We start from the raw sequence: 27,272 nt of genomic DNA, 5'->3' as shown, positions 1-27,272 counted from the left end.
GCCGAACTGGAATATTAATTTTCCTAGCAGAAACGTGTTTACAATGTCTGAAACGGGTGCAGGCTTGTCGACTGATACGAGTTTCACATTATTTGATTAGTGTGGTGAACTATGACGTTGAGTCGGGGCGTTGACGAATTCTTTTATATTGGCAACATTTATCGAATTATGATTCTACTGCTAATTAACGCAGCTGCCATTAAGTCAAGCTATATTGTCTCGACGAAGAGAAGAAACGTTTAACAAACGTTAATTAAAACGCCAAGTCTTGAGAATAATTAAAAGTTTCTAATAGGAAATTGAAATCGTTGCTTGACTCTTTGTAACTTACTATTAAAATACCATTTGAATTCATGTAATAATTTATTCATTGTTAAAGCACCATATAACTTGCTGTTAAATCTTATATATTATATAGCATATGCTTATAGTTTTTCTATTTTATTTTATTTATTGTCATTTCGTTCGACTCGTTCCTTTCACATTTCATTTCATTTTTCATCCTTTTCACCGATTCCAACCTCGTTTCCACTTCTTTTCCCCATTTATTTTCTATTTCAACTTCTTCTCTGATCCTAACTTCCACCAACCTTAACCTTTTATTTCCCTTTTCCATTTTCGCTTTTTCCTTTTTCCATTTTGCCTTCAAATATTTAACCGTAATATTCAACGTAATATTTCCTTCTTATTCCTCTCTTTTCTCTTTTAGTAACTTGATTCCAAATGGCTTGGTAAATCTCTCCTTGCGTATTTATTATATCTACTGAATTATCTTGTTTACAATATTGTTATAGGAATTGTAGAAATTATGTTGCTACAAAGTGGCTTGTTTGTAACAATTATTAAATCATAATTCTTAGATCAATGAAAAGTAAAAGAGCTGTAGCAGATTACTTTCCTTATTTTTCACAAGTTAAACAATATTTTGATTTATCAAAAGGACTTGTAGTTAAGAATCGATAAGATTATGTATCGCATCGATAGAATAGAAACGTAAGTTTTTGATATCAACGACTTCTACTTTCTACTAAGAAACGGAAGGCTTTATATTGAAATCAACACTTTCGATTCAAGGGAGTGAATACGCTATTAAAACACGAATGTTCATTGAGTCGATGATTGAATTCGAACGTGCTTAATATGATAATGAGAAACGCATACAGAGGTTCATCCTTCCTATTGATTGCTTCTAAATCTCTTAACCTTTGCCTGAAGTAGCCACCAGAGCTTTCACTGTATTGCGCATGATAATATTTGTCTTTGTATTTTAGTGATTTCTGCACTTTAGATTTCCCACGTAGGCGGAATAAACTATTACAGGGAACAAATCATTTTACCGCAGAACAAGTTTGCTGTAGAAGAAAAATAATCGAGTTGCGTCATAGCAGAATGATCTTGTTAGTCAACTCTTGACTTTGAAAATGTCAAAGAACTCTCTCTTGATAATAAAAATCTCCACACTGGTAATAAATGTTTCAATCAAATGAGAATATTTAAGACGCTGACAGTTTGGTAATGATTAAATTTAATAAGTCAATTCTCTTTGCAAAAATAATACCTATTCATCTATTTTGTCCATCTTAATCCTTTTTTTAATTTTTAAAGAATTCTAAGAATTACCATAACTATAAAAAAATTACAGGTTACTTATTAACATATCTATTTTATTATCCAATAGGTTCTTGTGTTAATTGCTAAAAATTTTCAATTGAAACTTGAGGAAACAATAGAAAAGTGAAATGTCACTTGTGCCTAAGTTGTCTTATGTGTACGTAGGAATAAATTAAGGATAAATTGGATGAATAGCAAAGAATACGATTGGAAGAATTATGAAAATGAAGTTGGTAGAATAGTAGAGTTCTGTTGGATTTAGTCGCCTGGTTGAAGTAGAAAAGTCCTATTCGACACAGTTTACCGACGGCGTTAGTCAGACGCGCCTAAGTTATAGGCAATCACGTACACGAGGTACGAATTCTATTAGCCTAATGGTAGGTGCACGAAGCGTCACCGAATAAAGGATTTGTTTTATCACTAGGAACGATAAAAAAATTCTGCAATTCCGAATTTCTCCTACAGAGATCTCCAGATTTTCAAAATTTCTTCGCCACTGATCGAAATTACTAACATATCTTTATCTAACAATTAAAATTATCGCGATGGAAATTATACATATCCAATTATATTTACGATACTAATATAAGCACTATACGTCTATTTTTAAGCGAAAGAAATAGAACTAATAACTGTTATAAGGACGTTTTTTAAGTAATAGTGCATAAATAAACTAATATCGTAAAAAAGTAAAATATAACAAAGAAATAAGCGTATTGAAATAATACTTAAAATGATCTTCGGCAAATTATATAACTTGCAAGCCGCGTGACATCACAGGAAGATAATCGAATCAAACACGAAGTCTCCATAGAAAAGTGAAATGAAAAATTACGAGCGAGTTCGATCATATTTCACTCTCAATGCTGTGTACTTTGTTAGGCGAATGATTTTCACTTTGTTTGCAGGCGACATGGACCGAGACAATACCGACTTAACGACTTAGATAAAAGTTACATAATAACCGCGTAGCTTTTTCTTCGGTCGTTTTCTCAGGAAATATTTCCCGCTATTTCAAGCGCCGTTATGATTCTTATGTTAATTGATTCGCCTCGAATCTGTGAAAGAGAAAACGACCAACTACCAACTAATTTATGGAGATTATTAAATCAATCTTCCATCTGTTTCTATTAAAAGATCTCGAAAAATTAATCTTCCATAGACGTAACTCAAATATTTCAACAGATAGAGCCATCAAAGAATTTACATAAGAATATGACTTAGAGAAAAAGTGTATTGTCATAATCTTTGTTATTTTTCTTTGTCTTTAAACATATTAGCTATTGCACGAATGATAGAATAACTTGTTCCAGGTTTCATTTTTTTTTTTTTTTTTTCGTTGAAGAAAAATCTAGAAGAAGTAATTCCAAAGTTCGACTAGAAGTACAAGGTTAAAACTGGAACGAATTGCAAATATCGACGTTTACATAGAAAATGCAGCTATTCCATTGGACAGCTGCATCCTAGAGGAAGCAAAGTGTCGACATGGAATAACGCGTTAACGTGGTACGCAACGATGCTGAGAAGGTGCACGTGTGTCTACACGCGGGGACTTTAGCTCTGCTTCAGTTCAATCTTATCGTGCGGCCCGCTCACATCTCCTGGATGCATACCAGTTACCGATCTAATAACGGTATCATCAGTCTGCTGTTCAAATTTCCAGCGTGAAAAGTGCGTGAAAGTGCCGACATCCCACGGCGGATATTCAAAATTCCCCTTAGTACGAGAAACTCGATCTTTGAATGTCTTTGTTCCTTTGAAAAGAATCTTCAAACGTGTCACGACGCTGTTTATTAATCTCTAACAACGGTAACGTAACAGAGGCTAATTTAAGGAACCGAGTTAAATATTTCGACGAATATGAAGAAAAAATAAATTGCGATAATTGAACTTCGTTTGAAAAGAATCTTCAAACGCGACACCTTGTCTATTGATTTCTGAAAACAGCGACGAGACGGACGTTTACTTGAGAGATATTTACAAGAATAATCGAACTGCTCGTTTGAAGAGATTTAAAAAAAAAAAATTATATAAACTACTTGAAAAAAAAAAAAAAAAAAAGAGAAACGACGGTAGATGAGGCAAAGATTTATTTAAGGAACTGAATAGGCATCAGGCAGGAGGAAAGAAACTGCAATAATCCGGATCGGTATCATTAAGTCCTGAAAAGATTCAAACAGCCTGAGGATCTTCTTCTAAAGATCAACCAACAACAAGTCGATGCATTTCCTCAATCAGTTCGGCTCGATATCGTTAGAATTCGATCGAGAAGTATTTATCGACTGTATCAGATAACCAGAACGTTGCAACGTATCGTGAAACTCGATCAAATAACCAGAATCAGTCATCAGAGTCAGCAGTGTCTGTATAGAAGTTGTTCCAAGTTTCTCGGGGATATTTCCAAATATTTGAAGAGAGACAAAGGCAAAATCGAATTTCTCGGAATATCTTCGACTAACAGACTCGTACTAACAGATTCGAGTAGCTAGAGTTTCGAAGACTTTTTTCTTTTTTATCTCATCAACCTACGGCAAAGGGAAGAAGAATGGACTCGATAGCGATCAGCGTGCAAGGAACGGTCAAGTGGATCCATCAGCTATAATTAAACGTCAATCCTATCGTCGTTGGACAGAGACACCGCCCGATCGATTGATATTCGATTCGAGAGGCTTGTTCAATGAATGGAAAAATGTTGATGTCGCCTGGTATGAGTTTAGTGGTGGCTGGTGTTGCTTCTGGTATTTGTTTTCTGATCTACAGTGGTGTCCTTAGGGGGTAAGTGCAGTTTTCATTTGATTTGTTGTTTCATTTTCCCGTTATCTTCGACAATACAAGTCTGGGTAATTGTAAAGAAAGATCTTTCGATCGTTTCTTTCAATTTTTCATTTGATTCCTCTAAAAGAAAGATTTTCCAATTCCCGGGGAGTGAGCGCGAAGTAAAGATCGCTAAATGTGATTTTTTTCAATTTTTAAATATTATTATTCTTTATTCTTTATTGTCAGATTCGCTGATAAAGTCTTAGTGACCACAGTTACGTGTATTCTATAAATACATAAATGTTAAACAATATTTACATAATTATTTTGGTACAATTGTCTTAGTTAATGTTATGATTTAGTAAGTAATTGCGTAGCCTTCTTTGATATTAATAAATACTTGAATCGTTCGAAAAAGAGATCTCCTGACCGATGGACCAAAATGGAGAACGCAACGCGGTAAAAGTAGGCCGAGCACCTCGATTCCGATTGTTAATCTCCATTGATATATTATTCAATTTCATAAATATACGGTTCGTGCGGTGATTATATTTTCTTAGAACCTGCTTTAGCTTCTTCTGGTCATGGCAGCGAAAAAATACGCTTTCGAGCCTTGAAGATATCGCAGATAGGCGTTAATGGCGCGTGACGTAGAGTGTACGTTCTGAACATGTTTCGTTTATTTGTGATGCGCTTTGAAGTATTTCTTCTTCTTCTTCTTCTTCGTCTTCTCCTCGTTTTTCATACATGAACGATTTTCTTGAATTTTCTGTTGATCCTATTGTAGATTTTAAATAGATAATAATATCGATTACTCAAGAAATTTAGAAATCGCGTTTAGATACCGAATTCCAATCGATTTGTTTTCTTTCGATTTAACGGCGCTTCGTTCCACCATTTTTGCATTTTTTTCTTTTCACTAGCACTGCATGAAACATTTTCATCGTGAAACGTATACCAAAAGCGATATGTTTCTATCGAAACGAACTCATCGATCATAAAGCGTATCTGATCCTCGTGACGACAACGAGGATCAACGTCCAACGGTCATCAAGTTTGACAAGAGTCACAAATATTATTCGTGTATTCACATAGAGACATGCCGCTTTTATGCAACGTAATCCATGAGTACATCGATTGTTACGCGATTCAAGACAAAAAAAAAAAAAAAACAAGATACAAATTTGCTATGATATAAACACTGAGATAAAATTCTTTCGCGCGTATACAATTCGTAAATTTAGACTGATCGATATGAATTTTAAATAATCGAGAATTATCTCAAGATAGAATGGGTGGCTACTATCAGAAAATTCACCCATAGATGTATTAATATTATCTCAGTTTCATACATAGCGAGTTTGATAAGAAAAAAACTCGTGTCATTAGAAAGCTTTAAAAAAAGATTCTAAACGAGGTTAGTGTATTTTCAATTCCCGTCTTTCAAGTATTTATCGAATATTTCTTTTCTCTTTGAGATACGCGTTTCTGCGGTTGGCGTTCCCGTCTTCGATGGATTATATCTATTATGAAACTTGCCACGATGATTTCGTTAATGCATCTTGAAGAGTTACGAGAAACATCACGCTACGCGTGACTTAAATATTCATTAGGCTGTTTCTTGCGTTGCGTTTCATTCCCGGTTTTTATTGACAAACCGCCTAGAATCTAATAGGAAAAGAGAAGAAGGTAATTTCATATCTTGGTATCTCGGTTTTCTCTGTTCCCATGGCTGTAACAACGCTCTTCGTCGGCTTCCTTCGATTCAACACAGCTTCGAAGATGTCTTTAATTGGAAAGCCACGAAACCTGGCATCACCCGATACACCAATCTCAAAACCGAGATAGCGAGGACTATCTTTTGGATTATGAGATATTTAAGGAGATTAGATTGCCTATTGTCTTTCGGCAATTGTTTGCCTATTGCACGCGGAACTAATTATAATTTTCACGCGTGAAAAGACACCGATAACCTACCAACGTTAAGACATTTGTAGCTGGTCGGAAAGGGGGAAAAATTGGACGCTTCAAGTAATTGGATAAATTTTGTTTGCGAAAAATATATACAACGTAGAAACGTTTTTAGCAACAAGATAATAACGACGTTGAAGGTAAAAACTAATGTAATCGAGTAGGACGCTTCGTACACTTCGGATAATTAAATAAATGTCACAGCTACAAGAAACTGAGCGATATAGAAACATTACAATAATTTCTTTAAAGAATATGCATGACCTTGAAAGTAAGAAAGTTATTTAATCAGAAGAAGCAAACAGAACTCAAATATTGTCGTTAATGCACAAATATAATAACAACGTCTTTAGGATAAGAATATCGATGACTTCGAAGATAAAGATATGATCTGATCAGGCAAAACAAATGAAATTATTGAGTCATCTCCAATGAATGAACAGAATAAAAAACGTCTTTAGCGAGAAATAAAAAATCTCCTAATCAGAAAGGAAAACAGAGATCATATAATTCAGCGAACATTGTCCTGGAGAAATAAACAGAAGGAAAGGAACACTAGGTAAAAACGTTAATAACCTTGAAAATAATTTGATTAGAAAGGGAAAAAGCACTTTCAATCATAAAGTGACATTAGAGTAAAAAAATCAACGAAAAATACAATTCGTTACCTTCTATTTAAGCAGCATTTTATGCAAATGATTCGAATAAATATCATACGAGTATCGGGGCGTTCCCTTTTTTCTGTGTCAGCCTGTACACGCGTCACACATTTGCTCGGCCATAAAGCTGTCTACCTGTGTTCACGACACACGGATCCACCTGCACAGAGGCGTGTAATAGCTACACGGCAATCGGCGTTCGAAGCTTTTTTCGAATGGTTCTCGAAGCAAGAACCGATTAGGTGAACGACTTTCGCGAGTCGCGGACCCGCGATCATCGCCGAGGAATCGTTATTTTACATCTGTCTTAACACTTTTGCAGGAAAAGATAGTGGATGTAGCGAGGAGCGCAGTTGGGAAGCTGGTTTCTTAACGATCCAGTTGGAATTTCTTCGTTCCGAGCCGATATAAAACGAGGCTCGCAGTCGACGTTTCGAGTTCCTGGTCAAAGTAGTCCGGCCAAAGGCCTTCGAGAAGAATCTTTGGCCGTTATGACTCGCGTATGCACCGATATTTTTCGCTTTATTACGTCTAAAAATCGTTGGACATTCCTTTGAACTTTTGATAAATTTGGCTCGAAGATAACTCGGCACGTAGATTGGTTATTTCCATAATTGGTCCAAGTTATTATGATTCTCGAGATACATGTATTATACCGATACTTTTTAATGCACTGTACGTATGTGTGTGCGAAAGATTGTATATCTATTTGGAATTGAGAAAAATTTGTTTCGAGGGTAGTTTAATACATTTGTCACTGGCTATTTTCGTAGCTAAATGAAGAGATTCGAACTGTTATATAAATTTTAATAATCGTATTCGCACACAATTTATGAAACGATAAGCGGTACCATCTGATATAATAAATAAACGACGACCCCTTAAAAATTTCGTAACTGATCGAATAGTTCAACGAACATTATCTAACGCAGTAAAAATGCAAACGTGTGCGTATAATTTTATACTTTGATAATTCCTTAAATTGATACACATATCAATAACACGGTAAGATAATTCCAAAAGAATCTGTAAAACTTGAATAAAAAGATTTAACAAAAAGTAGGTCAAATATTTCAACAGAAAAATGTTACAGATGCTTCCACTATCCGTTTTGTTAAAATCACGACAACATTCTGAAAGTTTACAAGATTATCATTGTTGTACCGGAAAAAAGAAATGAAAAAAAAAACGCGAACTTTTTACGCATTATACTAAATATGGGAATAAAGATATATTTTTTTATTGATTGTCAAAGCTGTGAACAACGGGTGGAAAAAAATCATTGGAGAGTTTATCAGCGGCTCTTTTTCTACATTAATTATCTCTATACGCAAAATCGAGCTTCAACATTTTTAATACCCTGTAGACACGCGCGTGGCCGTGTTTATAAACGAAGATGTTCGTATATATGCGTATGCGTACGACGAACTTCGGTATGCAGGGCTTGCTTTTATTTACTCTCTCTTGTTCTGACCAGTCTGACGAGTGTCGTTCACATTCTCCTTTTTCCTCTCGAGCACACGGTAAATTATATTTCGGTGATTTCTCAAGATACGGGGGATGACAAAAATCGAGGCTCCATTGCGAAGAGCGAAGAGCACACGAAAACTCGTGTTCGCGATCTTTCCATTCAGAATATCGAAAAGGATATTTCGAACGGAAGAATATCGTGGCCGAAGTTTCGCCTCACCTTACTCTTTATTCTTTTCTTCGCTGAAACTTCGATTTTTATGAAAATTAAAACCTAACGATCGTTTTACAAAATAAAATTCTAGTTTTGCGATAATTTGCTTTGATATTCCGAATAGAAAAACATCGTCAGCACAAAATTTTTATGAAACTCCAAGTCTAATAATAGTTATGAGTTATTTTGAAATTTTAAGTATTTCGAACGGTTCATAAAGATGGTACTCATCGGTTTCTTAATTCTTGACAAATTTATGGCCAATACACGTGTACGTAGGTGCTTGGTGCGAGGTGTCATTTTCTGCATATTATCGTAGTCTTAATGTCCATAAATAGTGGTATTCACCCGTTAAAGTATACACGGTGTTTGAAACGGTACAACCTATGCAACAAGTATAATTTATCTCCGAATACTTTAGTCTACAACGTGAAAACCCACGTAATCAGTTAATCGCTGGCTAATTGCGCATTTATGGTATGAATAATCCAAGATAAGCTTCGTTGAACGTTTTATTTTACGCAGTACTTACGATATTCGTTTTTTGAAGACTGAAATAGTTCTATCGTGTCATATTATTACACAACCAGTTGAACTAATTGTTACTTATTCTCACGTATATATCGTTAAATTAACCGAAAGTTTCACGATTATCTTTACGATTATTAGTAGACTAACAGCAAATTTTCTATGGTGAAATATTAGAAAGAGAAAAAAAGAATTAGAAGAAAAAAGAGTTTCAAAATGCGAAAGATTATAAGTATAATAATGTTAATTACGTCGCTACAGCGGTGCCAATGGACTGCGCAATATTAAAGCATTTACAAGATCCTGCCATTCTTAATACAATCATTAACTTGCATAAAAGCCACGCCTAAAGCGAGCTATCGATCAATCAGTTATTAAAACTAACCGACTGTGTAATTATAGATCGTAGAAAGTACCATTTTAATTTAACAGATTCCTCTTTGCTAAGAATCTTTTGTAATAACCAGCAGCAAAAATAAAAAAGGGAAGATAGATGAGACAACACGATCTAGAGCAACAAGAGAGATACGAACGTTTTAATTTCTCGAGCAATAATAAAGAGGCATAAAGACACAGAAACACCGAAAAAAAACACAAGACAAGAAGCTAAATCGAAACTCAACTATAGTTATATTGTTTCTCGCAATAGCGGCATTCCTCCATTACGTTCGTTTTCGTAACAATGTTACGTGCCATTAATTCAACGTGGGGAACTCTCGCGTCTGCCACGGCGCGTGGTTCGCGGTTGCGACGTATCCAGACGCGTTTCAGACGCGTTTTCTGCCTTTAATAATTCGGAACAGATCGATATCGCGCGTCAACGTGTATATGCCATGTACCCGCCTTAATGAGCGTTCATTGTTCCACAACGTGTAAGTGTGACCTAGATGAAGAAGTAATTTCTTAACGAATGTGAACCGTTGGCGTGCACGAGCGGCTGCGACAATAGTCCCGCGATACCGCGTGAGAAGAACGACTCCAGGAGAAGACCGGGTCGACACGGAGGCGCTCGATTCCGACCCGATACCGCGAATAAACGATGCGAAAATATTATACGTGTATCGGGCCGCGAACCTCGACATTTTTCAATTATTCAAACCGAATCGTGGAGCGAGTTCTTTTCTGTGGTACGCGATTAATTATTCGAATGGAATAGCTTGAAAGGGGAAATCTTCCTTTTCGTTGATAGAAGTTGCATGCGTCTTCGAGATGAGTAATTATTTGATTATTATTTTGTACGAGTAATTATTATCTGCTCATAAGTAATTATTATTCTGTCGCTACGGTTCTTGTCTTATTGCTATTATGGTGTGTTTATGTCACTTTCTGAGAGTATAATATAACGACGAAGAAAAGAGACAGTAGAAGAGAGTTATTTCTTTGTCTTGGCATTTCTCTAATGGCTTGATGCAAGATGTAGGTAGTTCCGAATTTTCATGAGCAATAAATTTTAGTAATTTACATTTAATTCATAGTCATTAACTACAGACTCGTCTCTGAGAGAAATCTAGTAAAAAGCTTTAAAACCTTAGAAAAATAATTATGTTAGACTAGCCTTATAACATAATAATTTTATGAGTAAATAACTGCAAAAATACTGATGTTGTAGTAGTATATTCGCTAGAACATCCGGATCGTTTTATCTGGTATTTACATTGTGAAAGAGTTAAACGTTTGATTTATGTTCAAGAAAGTGGTCAAGTGGTCAAGTAAAATGTATATAGTGGGGAAAGCGACCTTGACTGGCCAATTGACTTCGACCGGGTTTTAAATGATTCAAAGTCCTCGTATGCGAGACAAAAGGTATTTGTATTCTTCGTAAATTAGGCACAGTGATATCAAATAAGCGGGAACGTTATGTAAACGACTCGTTTAAGCAGCGAAATAAATCAAACGCAATCTTCAGGAAATGCTTATTAACAGCATTAAAGTTGCATTATTTTCGAATATCATTTTAGAAATTTCGTTGAAGAATTCTCTATGAACATGTACGATATTCGACTAACATATACATGAAGATAAAAGATACACAAGGACGATTCAACGATGGTACAAAATTTGCATGGTAGAAGAGAAAAATAATATTACAAAACTGAAAATCTCGTTGCTGGAAATTTAATGCAATGCAAATTCACAGATTTAAACGCGGAATATATGTGGGAGTATGTTATATCATAAAACGGAAGAGCAACCTCTGGTACCGTTAATAACCACGATAATATGCAGACGATCGAAGCTGAAAACTGATCTGCGTTCGGTATATCTGAAATCCCGTATGAAATGATACAATACAGGAAAATGATACACGAATTCTCGAGATGATAGATGTACCATGAAAATTTAAATTTGGCTGATCAATACATTAAATCTGGCTCTACTGTGGATTAAATTAAATCAGATTAAGGAAGAATATTTTTGATAAAAATCATCACTTCGTCGTGAAACGAGATGAAATTTAGTAACTTGTGCCTTACTGGTTATTGGTAACACATTAACATCCGGTAAAGGTTGAAGACGCTATTAAAAAAGTCTGTCCCAGCTACATAACTTTGTAATGCATAAATTATTTAAAAAATAAACCGCGACGACTCGAAGAATTTTTAAATTCTGGAATCAATATTTCTCATGAATAAATGAAGCCTCGAAGAGACTACGTGGTTAATATTTTATTTAAAAAAACATTTCGCGTACACCGATCAGATATTTCCCACGCAGGTCTCTTACAAACTTTCCCTTCCGCAATCTGCCTTAATCTAAAAATAATCATTGAATCGAAAAGCTTGTTTATCCAAACGTTACTTCACGGTTTCACGAAACCGTGAGTTTAATGGTATAAAATAAATAGCAAACTAGTCTCCAGTTTGCTCTTTTTCGATCAGATAACTGTGTGAATGTGTCAATCAGATATATTACATTTTTCCACCCACAACAAGCGGCCACGATTTCATTCGCATTATGTAACACCGGTGTGGGTATCGTGAATGAATATTGCGATACGCTAACTGGTAATCGGGAACGTGGAATCTGGCAATTAACGCGAGGAATGCGCCTACACGAATCTCGTGGATACTTTCGAGCGTATTTTTCCTCATTTTCCAAAATTTTCCCAACAGACGCGAAGGAAGGCTTCAAGGATCTTGCCATTGAAGAAGTCCTCGTCACGAGAATGAAGAGTAGCAATTTTTTGAGACTCCACTTTACCCTATACAATACGTTACATTCTGATTGCTATTAAAAATAGAACATATAGAAAAAAGGAATTTTCTTCGATAGATCGAACGTGAGCCGCTCACGAGCCATTGCTCGGATCTATTTCCCTGACCGCGTATCCTACACGCTCCATTTTGCTTGAAAACGAACGTACGGGCTCATGGACGAGATCGAACGTCCGATTAGAGAGCACGAAACACAAGCTGGCGTTTACGAATGCGCTTGATGTGACCGGACACCTGCCACGAATCGTAATGTATTTGCACGAGTTCGTTGAAATTTTGTGGAGCGTTAAGAAAACAGTTATACAACTTCTCCACTTCCTCGACGTAATATAGGAAATGTTTAGAAGAATGACGAAGCAGTCGGTCACGTGAATTCCAACGAATCTAAGCCGGCTCCGGAGGAAACTGATTTTGCATGGTTTGCTGCAAGATCTTCTGATATTCTGAGATACAATGAACGTAAGAAGTATTTGCACGTCATTGCATTTATCATGGCATTTATATACATATACATTAATAAATTGAGCAGATATATTAAAGTAAGTTTTTTCACCTAGCAGTACTTTCATGCGAATAGCAAGGTTTGACGCTATGTGAATGAAATATAGAAAAGTATGAAAAAACAAAAATATGCACTTTTTGTAGCCATTGTATAATGTATTTTTTCTATGAAAAGGTAAATTACAATCGTGGGTTTTGAAATATGAGTAACGGGTGAAATTGTCTTCTTGATAAATCATGGAAGAGGAATTAGTCATGAAAGGAGGTAATTGAAGGATGGAGGAGGTGGAGGACAAACATGGATCTATCGTAATTATCTGCGAAATGTCACTGCCTACGATTTTCAATTGCAAGCAATTTTCTATCGGAAAAAAAAGAATATTTGAATATATCAAGCCTACGTCTACGCACAAGAATGCTTACTTAATCGTTATACAGTAATTAGCAATCGAAGCACATTCGTCAGCTAATTCGTCATCATTCATTCAATTTTTGAAACACTCGAACCAAGCATCTCCCAGTCCTTAAACCAACTTTTAAATCACCCAGTCCTTAAATTATCTAAATCAAGCATCGTCCAATTCTTAAATCACCCAATCCTTAAGTTACCTAAATCAAACACTGCATAATTCTTCAATCCCCAAGTACAAAATCAACTAATCCTTAAATCACGCAATTCCCGAAGCGCCCAATCTTCGCAAAATCTTTGCGACGCCCAATTCACGACGCCAAATTATCCAATCCATAAATCACAGGATCCAAGCGTTGCTAATCTGTAAATTACCCGACCTTGGAAGCAACCTACCCTCGTAACATCTCCAATATCTAGATTACCCAATCCAAACTTCGCGTAATCTTTACGTTATCCGATCCAAGAATTTCGCGCAATCCTCGAAAATACCAAGACGGAGGAAACGTGAAAAAATCGGAAAGTATGAAACGATCTAGAATTGTGAGACAGGTGTGTCCACGTGTTGGCTGTTCAGGCACGTGAGGTCAGCAGCGGTTCGTGAATTCATGGCAGGACCGGATGTACGCGCACGGTTACCGATTAGTGATGCGTGGCTCGGTGTACGGTTCAACAGCATCGACCAACGTTGGCCAACAGAAGCGACATCGCGACCTCGAGAGTGGAACAAGGAAGGAGGAAAGACGTGGCGCGTCGGGAAGAACAGAACGGAGAACAAACTGGACATTGGGATGCACAGTCCGGGCCATGACACGGGCGTCCTTAATGGCAAAACGTCGTTACACAATGGCCGACGTATCAAACCATATTAAACAATAGCTTCGGTCAGCGTGTAGGGGGACCGGAAGCAGAGGAGGAACCGTAGACCGGGGGAGCCTCGAACAACGGCTCCCTCATTGTTGAGATGCTTCGTGTCGCGAATAGTCAGTCAGCCGGTGTATTTTGCTTCTTTTACCGGTATTAGAACGTTTCTCTTCAAATTCATTTTCTGAATAAACGAAAAAGAAGAGGGACGTATCCTATTCCGAAGATCATTCGATGAAGATTTGTTAAGCATCGCGCGCGTTTTTTTCGTTTTGTTGGTTACAGTGTTCGTAGAGTAGAAAACAGGTGCGATTAATTAAACAAGAACATTGGACAGTTTTAATTCGACCTTGTTATATAACATTAATGATCTTCATTTATAAAAAGTCTTTGTGACACACGGCTATTCTTTGGAAGCTATCCAAATTTGGACGCGAACGGTGTTCCTTGCAAAGGATCCTTTGTCGCTTTAATTTTACTTGTGATTCACTGAAAGAAGCTTTCAGCAATATCTACGGCAAATTGAGGAACAGTAACTCTTATCCGTGATTCGGTTCGTGTGTTTTGAATGAACGTGCGACGCTAAAGAGAGAAAGAACACTCAAAGTGCTTGATGAAACCGAGCGAGGCGAAGCGGTTGATCAAAATTTTCCTGCTACGGACGATCCTTTGCCGGAGAAAGCGGGAGAAACGGTAAGGACGAAACTCGTGTGTCCGCTCGACAGAAGCGTGGACGACGCGCGGCGTTTTTAATCGCGCGCTCTCTGTACGGACGTACTTTCTATCGATCGCAAGAAGATCGAGGTTAACGGTTTTGTACGATATCACGGAGAACTTCTGAACGAATAGGCATCTCACGCTGAGCCTCGCGTTTACCAGGATTCGTAATTTCATCGGTTCATCGAGTCGCTGTCGATCGCAGCTTGAGATAGATTGTACGTGCTTGTCTGCGGTATTTATTTGCTTCCGAGGAGATTGGAAATGTATATATCGTTCGTTTGTTCCGATTGGTGGTGATTAAAGGAGGAAACGGACCATCCTACTGGATATAAGTGAGACACGTAACTTATTGGTATGAGTCGTTCGATTCATTTATCGCGATTAATTATGTCTAGAGCGGGAAATTCGTACTTAATTTACTTTGAGATTGAGATAATTTCGAGATTGAGACTTTAGCTTCTGTTTTTTCTTGGAATGATTGGAAACTCGAGGTATTGGATAAGTCATATTGCATAGGTTGTTACAATTGTAACGACTACATATTTTTCTTTGGATAAAGAAAAACAAAGATGCCACAAAATATACGATAAAACTTCACTTTCCTTGAATTTCTAAATGAACAAATATAGAATATCGTAATTAACAACGATGTATGTGTGATTGTATTTATAACAAAGTTTAGATTGTTCTCTAGCTTTAGTCTCAAATCTTTAGACTGAAAATTGCCAAGTAAAAATTACATGGGCTACTTGTGTATTCTGTTATGCAACATAATATTACAGTAAACAGGCAAACTCATTTAAATATTAACAAAATAAATTATAAGAGAAGAAATTAAATAGCAATCACAATATCATCGGGCCATTATTCTCACAGTTTTATATAGAGCTTCCTCAAGTGTCATGATTTTTCATTACTTACACCAAGCATTCAGTTTTCTAAAATTAAAGACTTTACCACTCGTCCCAAATTTTGTTCGAACCCTTCAATTATGAACGTAATTCCCTCTGATCGTCCATTAGCGTCTGTAGGTAAAAGCAGTGGCGAATTCAAACGATCTTAAACGAATTAACTAGTGCGGAGAGGCTTCAAAGTGAAATTAAAGATACAAGTCCAGTTGCATTATCGAACACTTCCCTGTATGCTGTCAACGTTTCATAAGCACACGTGCTGCTGTAACTTAGTTACATAACGGTCATGTAATTTCTTCTGTCTTGTACTCTTACCATTGCATAATGTACACTTCCGTCCTTAAAATTCATCAAATGTTAGCATGAGAAGCAGCAGGGAAAAGAAAGATTAATCAATCAGAATTTTATATTTTAGACGCAAAATTACGATGCACGTGTAAGGTGGAAATTGGTTAAAATCAACTTGAAAGAATTATAGCAATGTAGAAAATTACCATAATTTATACAATAATTTTATGCTCACAGTTTTTGAACTCAAACCCTGTCGAAGAATAGTAGTCTTTGTTTTTAAGCTTCGTCTTTAAGAAAATCGATTTCGAAAATTTGTCAAGTATCAGGCAAATTCTTGATTAAACATGTTCAAATACTATTTACATAAGAGTTTGATCGCTTTGTAGTCTAATGAGTATCAAATGAAACAATAGTTCTTAAAAGTTTTGATAATTTCATGATGGTTCTTCGGATTTGCTTAAGCTTCCGTGCCTCGATATCTGAAACGAGAGTATACACCGCCTTTGCCGTGACGTTCCCTTTAAAATGGACAAATATCGATCCGCGATAACCTTTGATACTGTTTGAAAATCCATTAGCAAAGAAAACATTGGACGTAAAAGTTCAAATTACGTAGCCGTAAATCATTGGATTTTTCACGTGGGCGTTTCGCTCGTGCAATTAAGATGCTAACGATCAAACCGTTCACCGGCGATTTATTGGCCCACTTACTGCGCGACGCCGATTCCATGAGACTCGCGCGAGACACTTCGATCAACTTCCCATGGATTTATCACCCAGCCGATCCCTTTGAGCGGACATTTTCTTTGCTCGATGAGAACAGCGGGTATAGGACGAAGCTTCGTCCTGCGATTCATTACCGAGGTTGGGAAACGTGTCGCATCGAAAAAAATTCTTAAGAGGAGATGCCGTCGAGAATAAGGTTCTTTGAATGTTACTTCTGACTTTCAATATCATACGCGGAGAATAGAGAAAAAATCCTGAGGCAAAGCAAACATATTCACGGCGCTGACACGTTACAGAAAAATTTAGAAGCGAAAAATTTGTAATTTAAAATTCTTAACAGATGGAACATAACGTGCTGTGACTTTTTGCACCTCATGCGGAACGAAAAAAAATTACAAACGCAATCAGTTTTTGTTATAATGTTTTTTTCAAAAAATTACATAGTTCGATAAAGTTAAATACCGAGTAGATGGAAATGAGGTTAAAGTACAATAGTTCGGATATCGATTAATGGCTAAGCTCTTCAGCCTACTAGAATATACGATGCGAATGTTAACACGGAATCGCGAGGAATCCGAGTGGAAACGAGAAACGAAACAGATCGATTTCCGTAAAAATGGAAGACAGAAACCAACTACGCGAACTATTATTTATTACCAAGGTTCAAGGTTTAATTGGATCGTTCTGGCGAACATAAATCACGTCATCGTCGTGTTATTTTCAAAACAATTTTAACAGTTCCTGTATTTTACCTCGAGACGAGATTGAAAATATTCGTGCCATTTTATTAAATAGATTTATCGCAAAATAACGAAGTATGCGAAAAACAATGAAATTGTTTGACAAACAAATATAAATCTTGCTCTTACGCAAATGAAAGAAGAATGTCGTTTTCCAGTTCACAATTTTAATTTCATTTCGTTCGTGTAATTTTCATTAAGTTTCTGTATTTTACTTCGAGGTAGAATTAAAAGTATTCGAGCGATCTTATCAAGCAGATTTATTACGAAATAACAAAGTGTGGTTACGTGGCAAACGTAACGAAATTGTTTAAAAAACAAACATAAATTTCTACTATTATAGTAAGTGATTGAGAAGGCAATGTTATTTGCTAGCTTATAATTTTAATTCGGTACGTTAGCGAGTAGCACGTGTTGTAAGATATTCTCCTCGATTGTAAACATCGTTTCGCAATAACTGGGAATAGACATACCTTTCACGCAATTTCATCGCGTAATCCTACAGCTATTAACGACACGTGGGCACGAAAAATACTAATCACACGAGAAGGCCTTCGGCGAAATCTACATAGTGTCGTAATTTATTTGCTATTTGGTATTTTGGAAATCTCGTATAATATAAAAAACAACAATTTCTCTTTAAATTCCGGAAGACATAGAAAGTACGAGCTTTGTAACAACCTGTTTTTTACTGGAGAAGATTGTGGCTTGATTATGCTGTATTGAGTCATTCACGATTTGGATACGTTTCAGTGCGTAGCGTCAGACATCAGTAGAACGAGATACTGTGAATCCAATAATAACAATAATATATGGTATACGGTAGAATTTCATTTATCCAAACTTGATTTATTACAACAAAATATACCTTCAAATATAGCCATTCATTTTTACAAGTATTTCTATTGAACAACAACTCTATCCAAATTCTATTTCTTAAAATAATTAAAACGTTAATATGAAAATTTAACGATGTGTCAAAAATGCTCGGATTCTTAAATGTTATTTAACAATCTTAATTATTCTCAATTATTATCAACTTAAACAATTTAAAAATGTTATTTGATATATTTAATTTTCATAGAATGCAGATTTACGTGCGCTGTCGTTAAAGTGTTATATGAGCTGAACTCCTATCAATGTAATCCACTTATGTGATCAAAAAATTGCAGATAGTGAGTAATATATGAACTATTTCTCCTTCAACCAGTTCGAATGCATCGAGTCTTGCTTGTACTATCTTTTCCTCGTCGTAGTCGGGTGTAATACTGATTTATATATAGTATTATTGAAACGTGAACATTAAGAGCACAAGACGAGAGAACATAGGAAGAATATACGTAAGATATGCTAGAACAAACGAAATTGATTTTCAAACCACGTACGTTGTAGCATCTGTTCAACATTGAAACATACTTATTTAAGAGTAATTCGTCACAGGCCCACACTAAAAAGCAAGATTATCACCAGGGGGATTTAAACAGCAGCAAAATGTAATATAAACTAAAGGACAAGTGGTAAAAATTATATGAAATTTATTATTTAGTAGAAACCATAAAATAATGAGACAAGCATGTTTGACAACATCTTTCCCTTGACTGTGACATCTGGTACTTGTTCCATCCAATCGTATAGTTCGAAAGTGTTTGCTTTTTACCATGATAACGAAGACAAAGTGGCCGATATTTCTTCGCGATCGTTGTAGCATTTTTGTACGTTATAGCACTCTACTTTTCGTCATAAAAACTGCTCGTTATAGGATTCGTTCTTTGTAGCATGTCACCGTATTATACTACTTGAGGGAGCAGAATTTTAATAACGTCGGAATAATCCTTCGCTCAAAAGGATTCATTAAACCAGCTACTCTCTCTTTCGATCCACGGCCTACATAAAATACCGTTTCTTTTATAATCGTAAACCCGTGTTCTAGATTACCAAGCGTGAAATCTCGCCTTGTACCAAGCATTGTACATATAACGAGAAAAATTCTCTTTTCTATTAACAAACGTTTTGCCAACCTTCAAACCGATCATCTGCAAAAAAAAGTTCGTCTTTGTTCGAACGAACTAATCGAATCGATGGTTTATATATATAATGTAAGTATACTGTTACGAAATATCACGATCTAGAGCTATCTGGCAAACCCGTGAAAGGTTGTATGTACCACGTAACAATCGCTGTGTGGCACTTTCGAAATTACGTCATGCATCAGGCCACACCAAGGGGGATTCTCGATTTCGACCTATAACAGCGTTCGAACCAGCGACGATTTCGTCAATTGACGTCGAAGTTTCGGACGTGTAGGCAGCTGCTCTTTTTCTTTTTTCTCTTTTCGCCACCACTAGTTCTCGAAACACAGAGTCGAAATCCAGTGAAAGTACAAGTTAATTGATGGATAGGGGTGCTCAACCTCTCCTCAAGCCAAAGGGAAAGATCTTGAACTAGGCAGATCTCCTACCATACCGTGTAGCTCGTGTGCATAACACCGAGTTTCCCCGACCGGCCAAGCTACTGTCACTTTCAAACCGGCACTCTGGCACAAAGGAACGAGCTGATCGGCACCGTTCGCCAACGGTGTCCACGAAAATGGTCCGTGAACTCAGTTGAATGGAAGATCCAGCTGCAAGAGAGATCGCTTTCGGTTGATTCCTTTGACTGGTGGCGAGGAGGGAAGCTGAGCCGATTGTTTTCCCGCTTGTGAACTGTTTGGAAGAATCGGTGTGATCTTTTACCTAGATCACTGACTTGCGAAGAACGTTGCTTCAACAGGATTCTACGAACGTTGTTATATGAATAACCATCGAAGAGGAAGATCGTTCGATTACATCGGAAGTTTGATTGCTTTGCCGTTGGTGATTTGTTCGAGAAATTCAGTGTGATTCTTTGGATTCTATTCTGATTTACAAAAGTTTTGTTTGTATCCACATCGGAGAAGAAGAGAAAAATTCGACTCGATCACGTTAGAAGTTGAGTCGATTGCTCGTCGGTGGTGAAATATTCCAAAGACTTAATGTGATTTACACACATTTGTGATGAATATTGTTGCAAGATTTCATTCTGAAGAAATTGGCACACATAATTGAAGAGGAGGAATCAACCCTAATTTGATTACCTATTACTTAGGCTATAATAAGGAAGAAAATCGAGTCGATTATCCTACAAATGATGAATTGTTCGAAAGGTTTAATGTGACCTTCTGCCAGTTACATCACAGATTTGTTAGAAACATCATTCGAAGGGGATCCGCTTTGCATACATTGACATCTGTAATCAGAGAGGAAAGATCTGACTCGATTTGATTATCTTCGGTTCTCGATAGTATTGTCGAAGCTGCGCGGATCATCTACAGAAATTATCCTTGAAGTCGGCTCGAAGAATCTCTGTCGAATAGATCGCTGAATCTTCACATTTGCATGGAAAGCGCATCAATCTATCGACCGCGCGACAGGCAATCGAATGTCTGCATTGGAAGCCAGTTTTTTGCTGCGCTGGGAGCCGCAGAATCAGCGTGATTGAGTTTAATTATCGGCGAGAGAAAGAGCGGCACCGACAAGCGTTGACGGAAAGAGAAAAAGCACAAGGCTTTTGAGAACGCCTGGCAAAAAGATCGTTGAAAAACAGCCGGTGTACGAGGTATTAAGTTGTATTCATCGCGAAGAGAAAGGGAATAAATCAGCGAACCTCGAAATAGATCATCACAGAGGAAAAAGAAATGTGTGATAAAAGTGGAAGAAATAGTATTATCCGTCGAGCCAATACGAACATTAAAAGAACTCCATCAGCGATTCAAATTAAATTAAAAGATGTGAAATAGATCAGACAAGAATCGTCAATTAAACTCCAATATCTTTTAACGAAGAAACTTAATTCCAGTTATCAAGATATCAATTATACCAATTTCGAATATAAATTATCTAAACGCGAAACTAATTTTAAAGAAATGAAAAATTCATCTTTCAGATAATAATGTGAATATATTATCGAAGAATCGAGCAAAAAACCTAGAAAAAAGGAAATATATTATTGGTCTATAACTTGCATACGTATATGTAACAAATCGAGAAAGTGTAATACAAAGAGCTAGTAGTCCGACAGAAACGACATAGGTAGCGACAAAAACGATTGACGCACATCATATGCAAGGAAAACTGGTGCTCGTTTTCCAGTTGGTTAATCCGTGTGATGGACTGCACATTACCAGTAAGTTCTCGTTTATATTATACATTCGTGACGAGAAGTGGTAAGATCTAGGTGCACCTTCTTCGCCCCTTCACTCATTGCCGGGAGTTTACCAACGCAAAATCGAGGTGAATGAGACGGAAGTGCGGCTTGTCGTGAAATTGAAAGTGAAAAGAGAAGCACGATGTTGGGCTACGTCTCGAGTATCATCAGCACGTTGCTGCTGGAGGCAGAAAGAGTTGTCCCTGGACAGGAGAAGTACAATATGGCGACGTTCATGGTGCTTTTTCTGTTGATAACCATCGAGGTGGTCGTGGTGAAGGTTGTCACCTCCGACATGGAAAGAGACGAAGAAAGCCACGCCGGTTTGAGAGCTGCTGCCACTTTCTTCGATCGCGAGGATTGATCCTCCATCATCGTGGATCATCGTGTCACGCTTCTGTGTCGTAATACCGTGCAACAAGTAGAAGAGATGAAAATTATATCGTGAGATAAAAATCTCGCGGTACAGCGTGATTTGTGAGTCATGAGATTCTTCGATCAAATTTATTCAGTGCTTTGGTCGAATTCATTAGTGATCCTAGCGTGTTTTTTGTGTTATTAGGTTATATATCATCGTTCTTTGTGTAATTTAGGGTTTTTTCTTCAAGCTATTTCTCGTTTGTTACTCCGCGTGTATTCCAATTGCGATTGAGAGTTGTTTAAATATTGGTTCCCTCGAATGCAATCTCTTGTACGGCGTAATTTAATGTTGAAAAATGAGAAAATGGAGAGCGTGGTCATATGGAGTGATGCATTGTTCGAAATAATTAATTGACTATATAGGAAATCGATAATGATCTGAGTAAGCGATAAAATATGTATTAATCCTTCGGTAAGAACACGATATTCTATTCAAATCGATACTTCATTTCTAATCTACTCGAAACATCAAACAAAGTACATAATACGTATAATCAACCGGCCATATTTCCACAAATAGAATACGAATTAAAAGAAAATGAACGTTTACTGTTAATAAAAGTTCCATCAAAGTGGTCGTTCATCTTTGTGGAACAATAACAAAATTAGCAAACCGTTGTACGTTGTAACGAGGCATATGCTAATGCTTCGTACCCAAATGCAAACTGGCGAAAATTTCATTAAACGCAGTGACCTATCATTGGACATCGCGTAATACCTACGTGCATGAATAATTGACGCGCGTCGACAATGATGGATGCGTTGTTTCGTGGCACAGAAGCGGAGGAAATAATCGACGTTTATGGAAATTAGTCCCTTGGTAATTTCTGGCTTCCGGTTTTCGTAAAGGAGAATCAAGATAGAGGAACTGTAATTATATTGGCGAAAATGGAACAAGGATTCTTTTGGAAAAGACAGAAAAGATCGATTGGTAGACACCTCTTACGAATATGTTATTCGTATTATACGAAATATTTTGAAATCAACACTAGCATCATTATGAACGCTGACGATTATATTGGTCGAGTTTAAAATTAATTTGAAAATATATATAGAAACTACAAGATTTAATACAAGCATATATATATCGCAGAAATTGCAGAAATAATTAAGCAGTCAATTATCCATTACATTAATAAATCTCAACACGCAGTGAGGCCATATTTAACATTTATTACATTCTCAAGATAGCTGTTCATACTGTATAGGTAATTTTTTACTATGTACATGAGTTTGCTATGAATATCTTGCAGTTTCTCTATATATTTTCACATTGGATTCAAATCTTATCAGTATAATCATGACAGTCTCATTATAGTGTTAATAAAATCTCAAAATTTTTCAGACAGCACGTACAACATGAACCGTAAAAGCCATACTATGGCAAGTGTCCACTTATTTTCGTAAACCAATGTATATATATCGTTCACTAGGCATAAAAACGTTTTGTAATGGATAGCATTGTGTAATCGAGTTACCGCCAGGTCGTCGTGGAAAGTGAACTGGATTTGATATAGGCAAGAAAGCATTTCGAAAGTATATTTATTTAAAAGTGGTTACATAACGACGCGTACACTGCACTCGACCGGTTACGCGCTTAAGTTGCAAAGCGTACAGCACCTCCTAGAGCGCCTCTACATCGAGTAATCGCAATCGTGGAACCGCGCTGTTATAGTCGATAACTGATAGTTCGTTTCGTGCATATAAACGTTCTACGAATTATGTATCTATCTGTTTGTGACACTTTAATTAACAATTGTAAGTAACTATCGGTGGAAATAGTGGATACCGATCATTTGATAATGGTCCTCTAATAAAAGCAAATTCTTAAAAACTGTATTATTGAGATGTACAGTGGAGGATGAAAGAAAGTTTGAAAGTGAGAGGGTACCACCAGCAAACACCATAAACTTAGAGACTGGAAATGCATTTGACTAGAGAAATGAATGAACATAAAGTTGAAAGTTACTAATTTATTATATACACACAAGTAGCAATTTTAAACTTTCTTTCGTCCACCACTGTGTCCTTAATGTCATTTCGTACCATTATGTGATTATAATTGTCCATGCACGACGAAGTATTGTTTCCCTTGATCGAAAACATTTGGAATATTCATCGTAGATAAATTTCTGAACGTAAGTTCGCAATAAAATTGATCCTTAATCACCTGTGTTAGTAGTAGGAAAATTTCAATAGCAAATATCAATAATTTTTAATTTAGTATATTAGTATAGAAATTTTTAATTTGTCAGATAATTCATCAATTTTTATTAAGGGGCAGAATTTTTTCTAAATTACATGCGATGTTGCAGGAAGTCTGGAGACTCGAAGGAGGACGAAAAACAAATTCCCGTGAGCGAGAATCGTTGCTCCTGCTGTCTAAGGCCATTTTTCTTGGGACGTGGAGTCCGCTGTGAGGATTGCGGTGGAAAATCCTGCAGGAAAGGCTGCTCCCGTTGGGACCCGTCAGATAACGCTTGGCATTGTCTCTTTTGCCGTCAACAAAGGTTCCCACGGCGATATACTAATTCGTTACACAATTCTATACGAAACTCTATTTAATTTTACGAAACGTCTAGTAACTTCATTAAACCATTGCATAATTTCTCCTTTCGATTTAACTCTTGCCTTGCATAATTTTGTAAAATAACATTTATGCGATCGTTATCATTCGACTTTCGAAAGGTTTTTAATGAAATTCGAATTTATTATTAGGTACTGGTTGAAGAAAAACGGAGTAGAGGCATTCGGTGGGCCAATCGACGAGAAAGATTTACATCGATACTTCAATACGGCAAAATCACAAGTTTACGTGGCAGGTTTGTTCATTAATCTTTATTCTACGATTTCCACGAATCTTTAATTTGCATAGGAAGTATATCGATCAATCAACATAACTTAGAAGTCAGAGAATATTAATGACGATAAAAAAATTGTTTTCTAAAGTTTACCTTGGAATTATTTATCCTCCTTGCGATAAACAAACTTATGAGCAAATCACTTTTTTTAAATTCAACATTTTGATTAATTGTGATAAGTCGATATGAAAAAATGAAACAATATCTTTTCTTATTTGAAACCATAAATTTAATTCTTGGATGATAATATAAATGTGAACAGGTGATAAATGATCGATCTTTTGATATGGATTACATGGATTATCGACATTGTCACTTTCCCCATCGATAAAACCGTGTTGCAATCGTTATGATTATCGCCGGAAACGAGTCTGATACCAATTATATAAGGGCGTAAACGAACCGAAGACAAGAAGGCTTTTATCGACTCAATAACCGGTTTCTTTAGAAACAGCGACGAAACTATTTCAATTAATACGTGTCCGAGGAAAAAGCAGGAAAACAAACTAGTTCCTAGCGATATCATCTTTTCAACGTGTAGTTGCTATAAAATGATCTACTGGGAGTTGTCATTTGAAAAAGCATTTTGCTCGTTATCCTTAGGAAGACCATCCAGTTATGTGGAAATATTTCTACTATTTTATTTAGAATTTTATTCATAATTTCCTGGTTTCCACTCTATAAGCATACAATTTCATTCAAAGTTCCTTGCTAATATTACAGACTTATAATACTATGCACGAGTGCATATAATTAAAGTATTATGATGAAAATAAGCAAATACAATATAATCATGATTTTATTTCAATATTATCATTAATTTTGTCATAAACATTTGAAAGCAATTATATAGTATAATAATTACATATAATACCAGCATTATAATTGGAATAACAAGATATCGAAGAACCGCTACTTTGACAGGCTTTATAATTCCAGTACTGAAGATATCCTCAAGGGAAGTCAAACGAATATTCTATATTTAGTATAATATATTAAGCAAAAGGAAAGGCATACATAGCATAGAGAAAATCCACATACTCCTTGTAGCCACTGCAAGATGTTCCATCTCTGTCTCGTCTCTGTAACCTATAGACTTTCAAAAGCATTCGCGAATTCTGCAAACGACAATAGCTACCTGTTGCGCCACCCCCTGCTCCAAACTGCATCCAAAATTATTCACCAAACATATCATGAAAAGCTTGAATAAAAGTACCTGGTGAATAGACACGGCAACTAGTAAAACTTGCGAATGCAAGAAAATCGACGCGTCCCTCGAGTTCCCAAGAAAATCGATCCGACGGACCCCTTATAAATAATGCAGCTTCCAAGGCGACACAAGGTGGAGCATTCCTACATGTTCCTCGCTAATGCAGTGCCTTGAAAAGAAGCAACGGAGAAACGATTGTCCACGAAGGAATCGCGAAGAGGTCAAGCTCGATGAAGAATCGCGGACAATTGCAAGTCCTTCGAGGAAAATTGATTTGCAGGTTGGAAGCCGTGGGCGCGGTGAACGATCGACGAATCGATACGCGTTGTGCATACGGTGCTAGAGAGGGAATTAATTGCGAGTTTGTCGTGGAGACAGCGAGCGGCGTGAAATTCGAGCGAATTTCCACGATTCGACGATAACCTCGAACCATCTGTTCTAAACGACGATGTAAAGCTTAATTAAACGTCGAAACGACCTCGTGTAAATTTTAATCGCGTTGCTCTTGCTCCACCTAGCATTTGTTTCCCTCGCTTTGACGTCGTCTCCCTTGCGATCCTTAAACTGTTCGACTATATAGCTGAGCTTAAGGATAAGTCAATTCGAAGTTGAATTTTACAAACTCAGATGTTCCAATTCTACCGACTACTTTCATTTTCTCCCGCTATAATTATCACTTGGTCGATCATCTATCTCGAATTTTCTCTCTGTTTTCTATTTCCTTATATATTTTTTTACCGTTTACATATTTTATATGATAACATAAGATTAGTGAAAATTACGCGAAACACGTAGGTACACGTTTGCAAGCATACGACGCGACGAATACAAAATAACATATACGAAATCATCCATCAACTCACCGTCTTAGTTAACAAAACGTCATCTCGCGCCAATAGATTGCCGCAAGAACATTGAGAAGTTCGTGAGACGTTATTACTAATCGAAGAAGATTATCTAACCTGTCAACACG

At 36.6% G+C, this 27,272-nt stretch overlaps 1 protein-coding gene across 5 annotated transcripts in view; it reads left to right on the top strand.

Moving 5' to 3' along the window:
* Positions 1-3,684: 3,684 nt before the first annotated feature.
* LOC139992259 (uncharacterized) overlaps positions 3,685-27,272 on the top strand; it is a 54,830-nt gene continuing 31,242 nt past the window's right edge. The window contains exons 1-3 of one of the 5 annotated variants that reach the window (XM_072012949.1): positions 3,685-4,386; positions 24,544-24,738; positions 24,947-25,050. In XM_072012949.1, coding sequence (XP_071869050.1) covers positions 4,289-4,386; positions 24,544-24,738; positions 24,947-25,050 — 397 coding nt within the window. In that variant the 5' untranslated portion in view covers positions 3,685-4,288. Of the gene's footprint in view, positions 4,387-14,762; positions 14,893-24,543; positions 24,739-24,946; positions 25,051-27,272 lie in introns of those variants that run through there. The other 4 variants (XM_072012946.1, XM_072012950.1, XM_072012948.1 and 1 more) reach the window with 4 other exon arrangements.

Source organism: Bombus fervidus, chromosome 11 (genome assembly GCF_041682495.2).
Source record: "Bombus fervidus isolate BK054 chromosome 11, iyBomFerv1, whole genome shotgun sequence".
NCBI classification, from domain to species: Eukaryota; Metazoa; Arthropoda; class Insecta; order Hymenoptera; family Apidae; genus Bombus; species Bombus fervidus.
The sequence above is the reverse complement of the archived record's forward strand: the minus strand, read 5'-3'. Positions and strand labels throughout refer to the sequence as shown.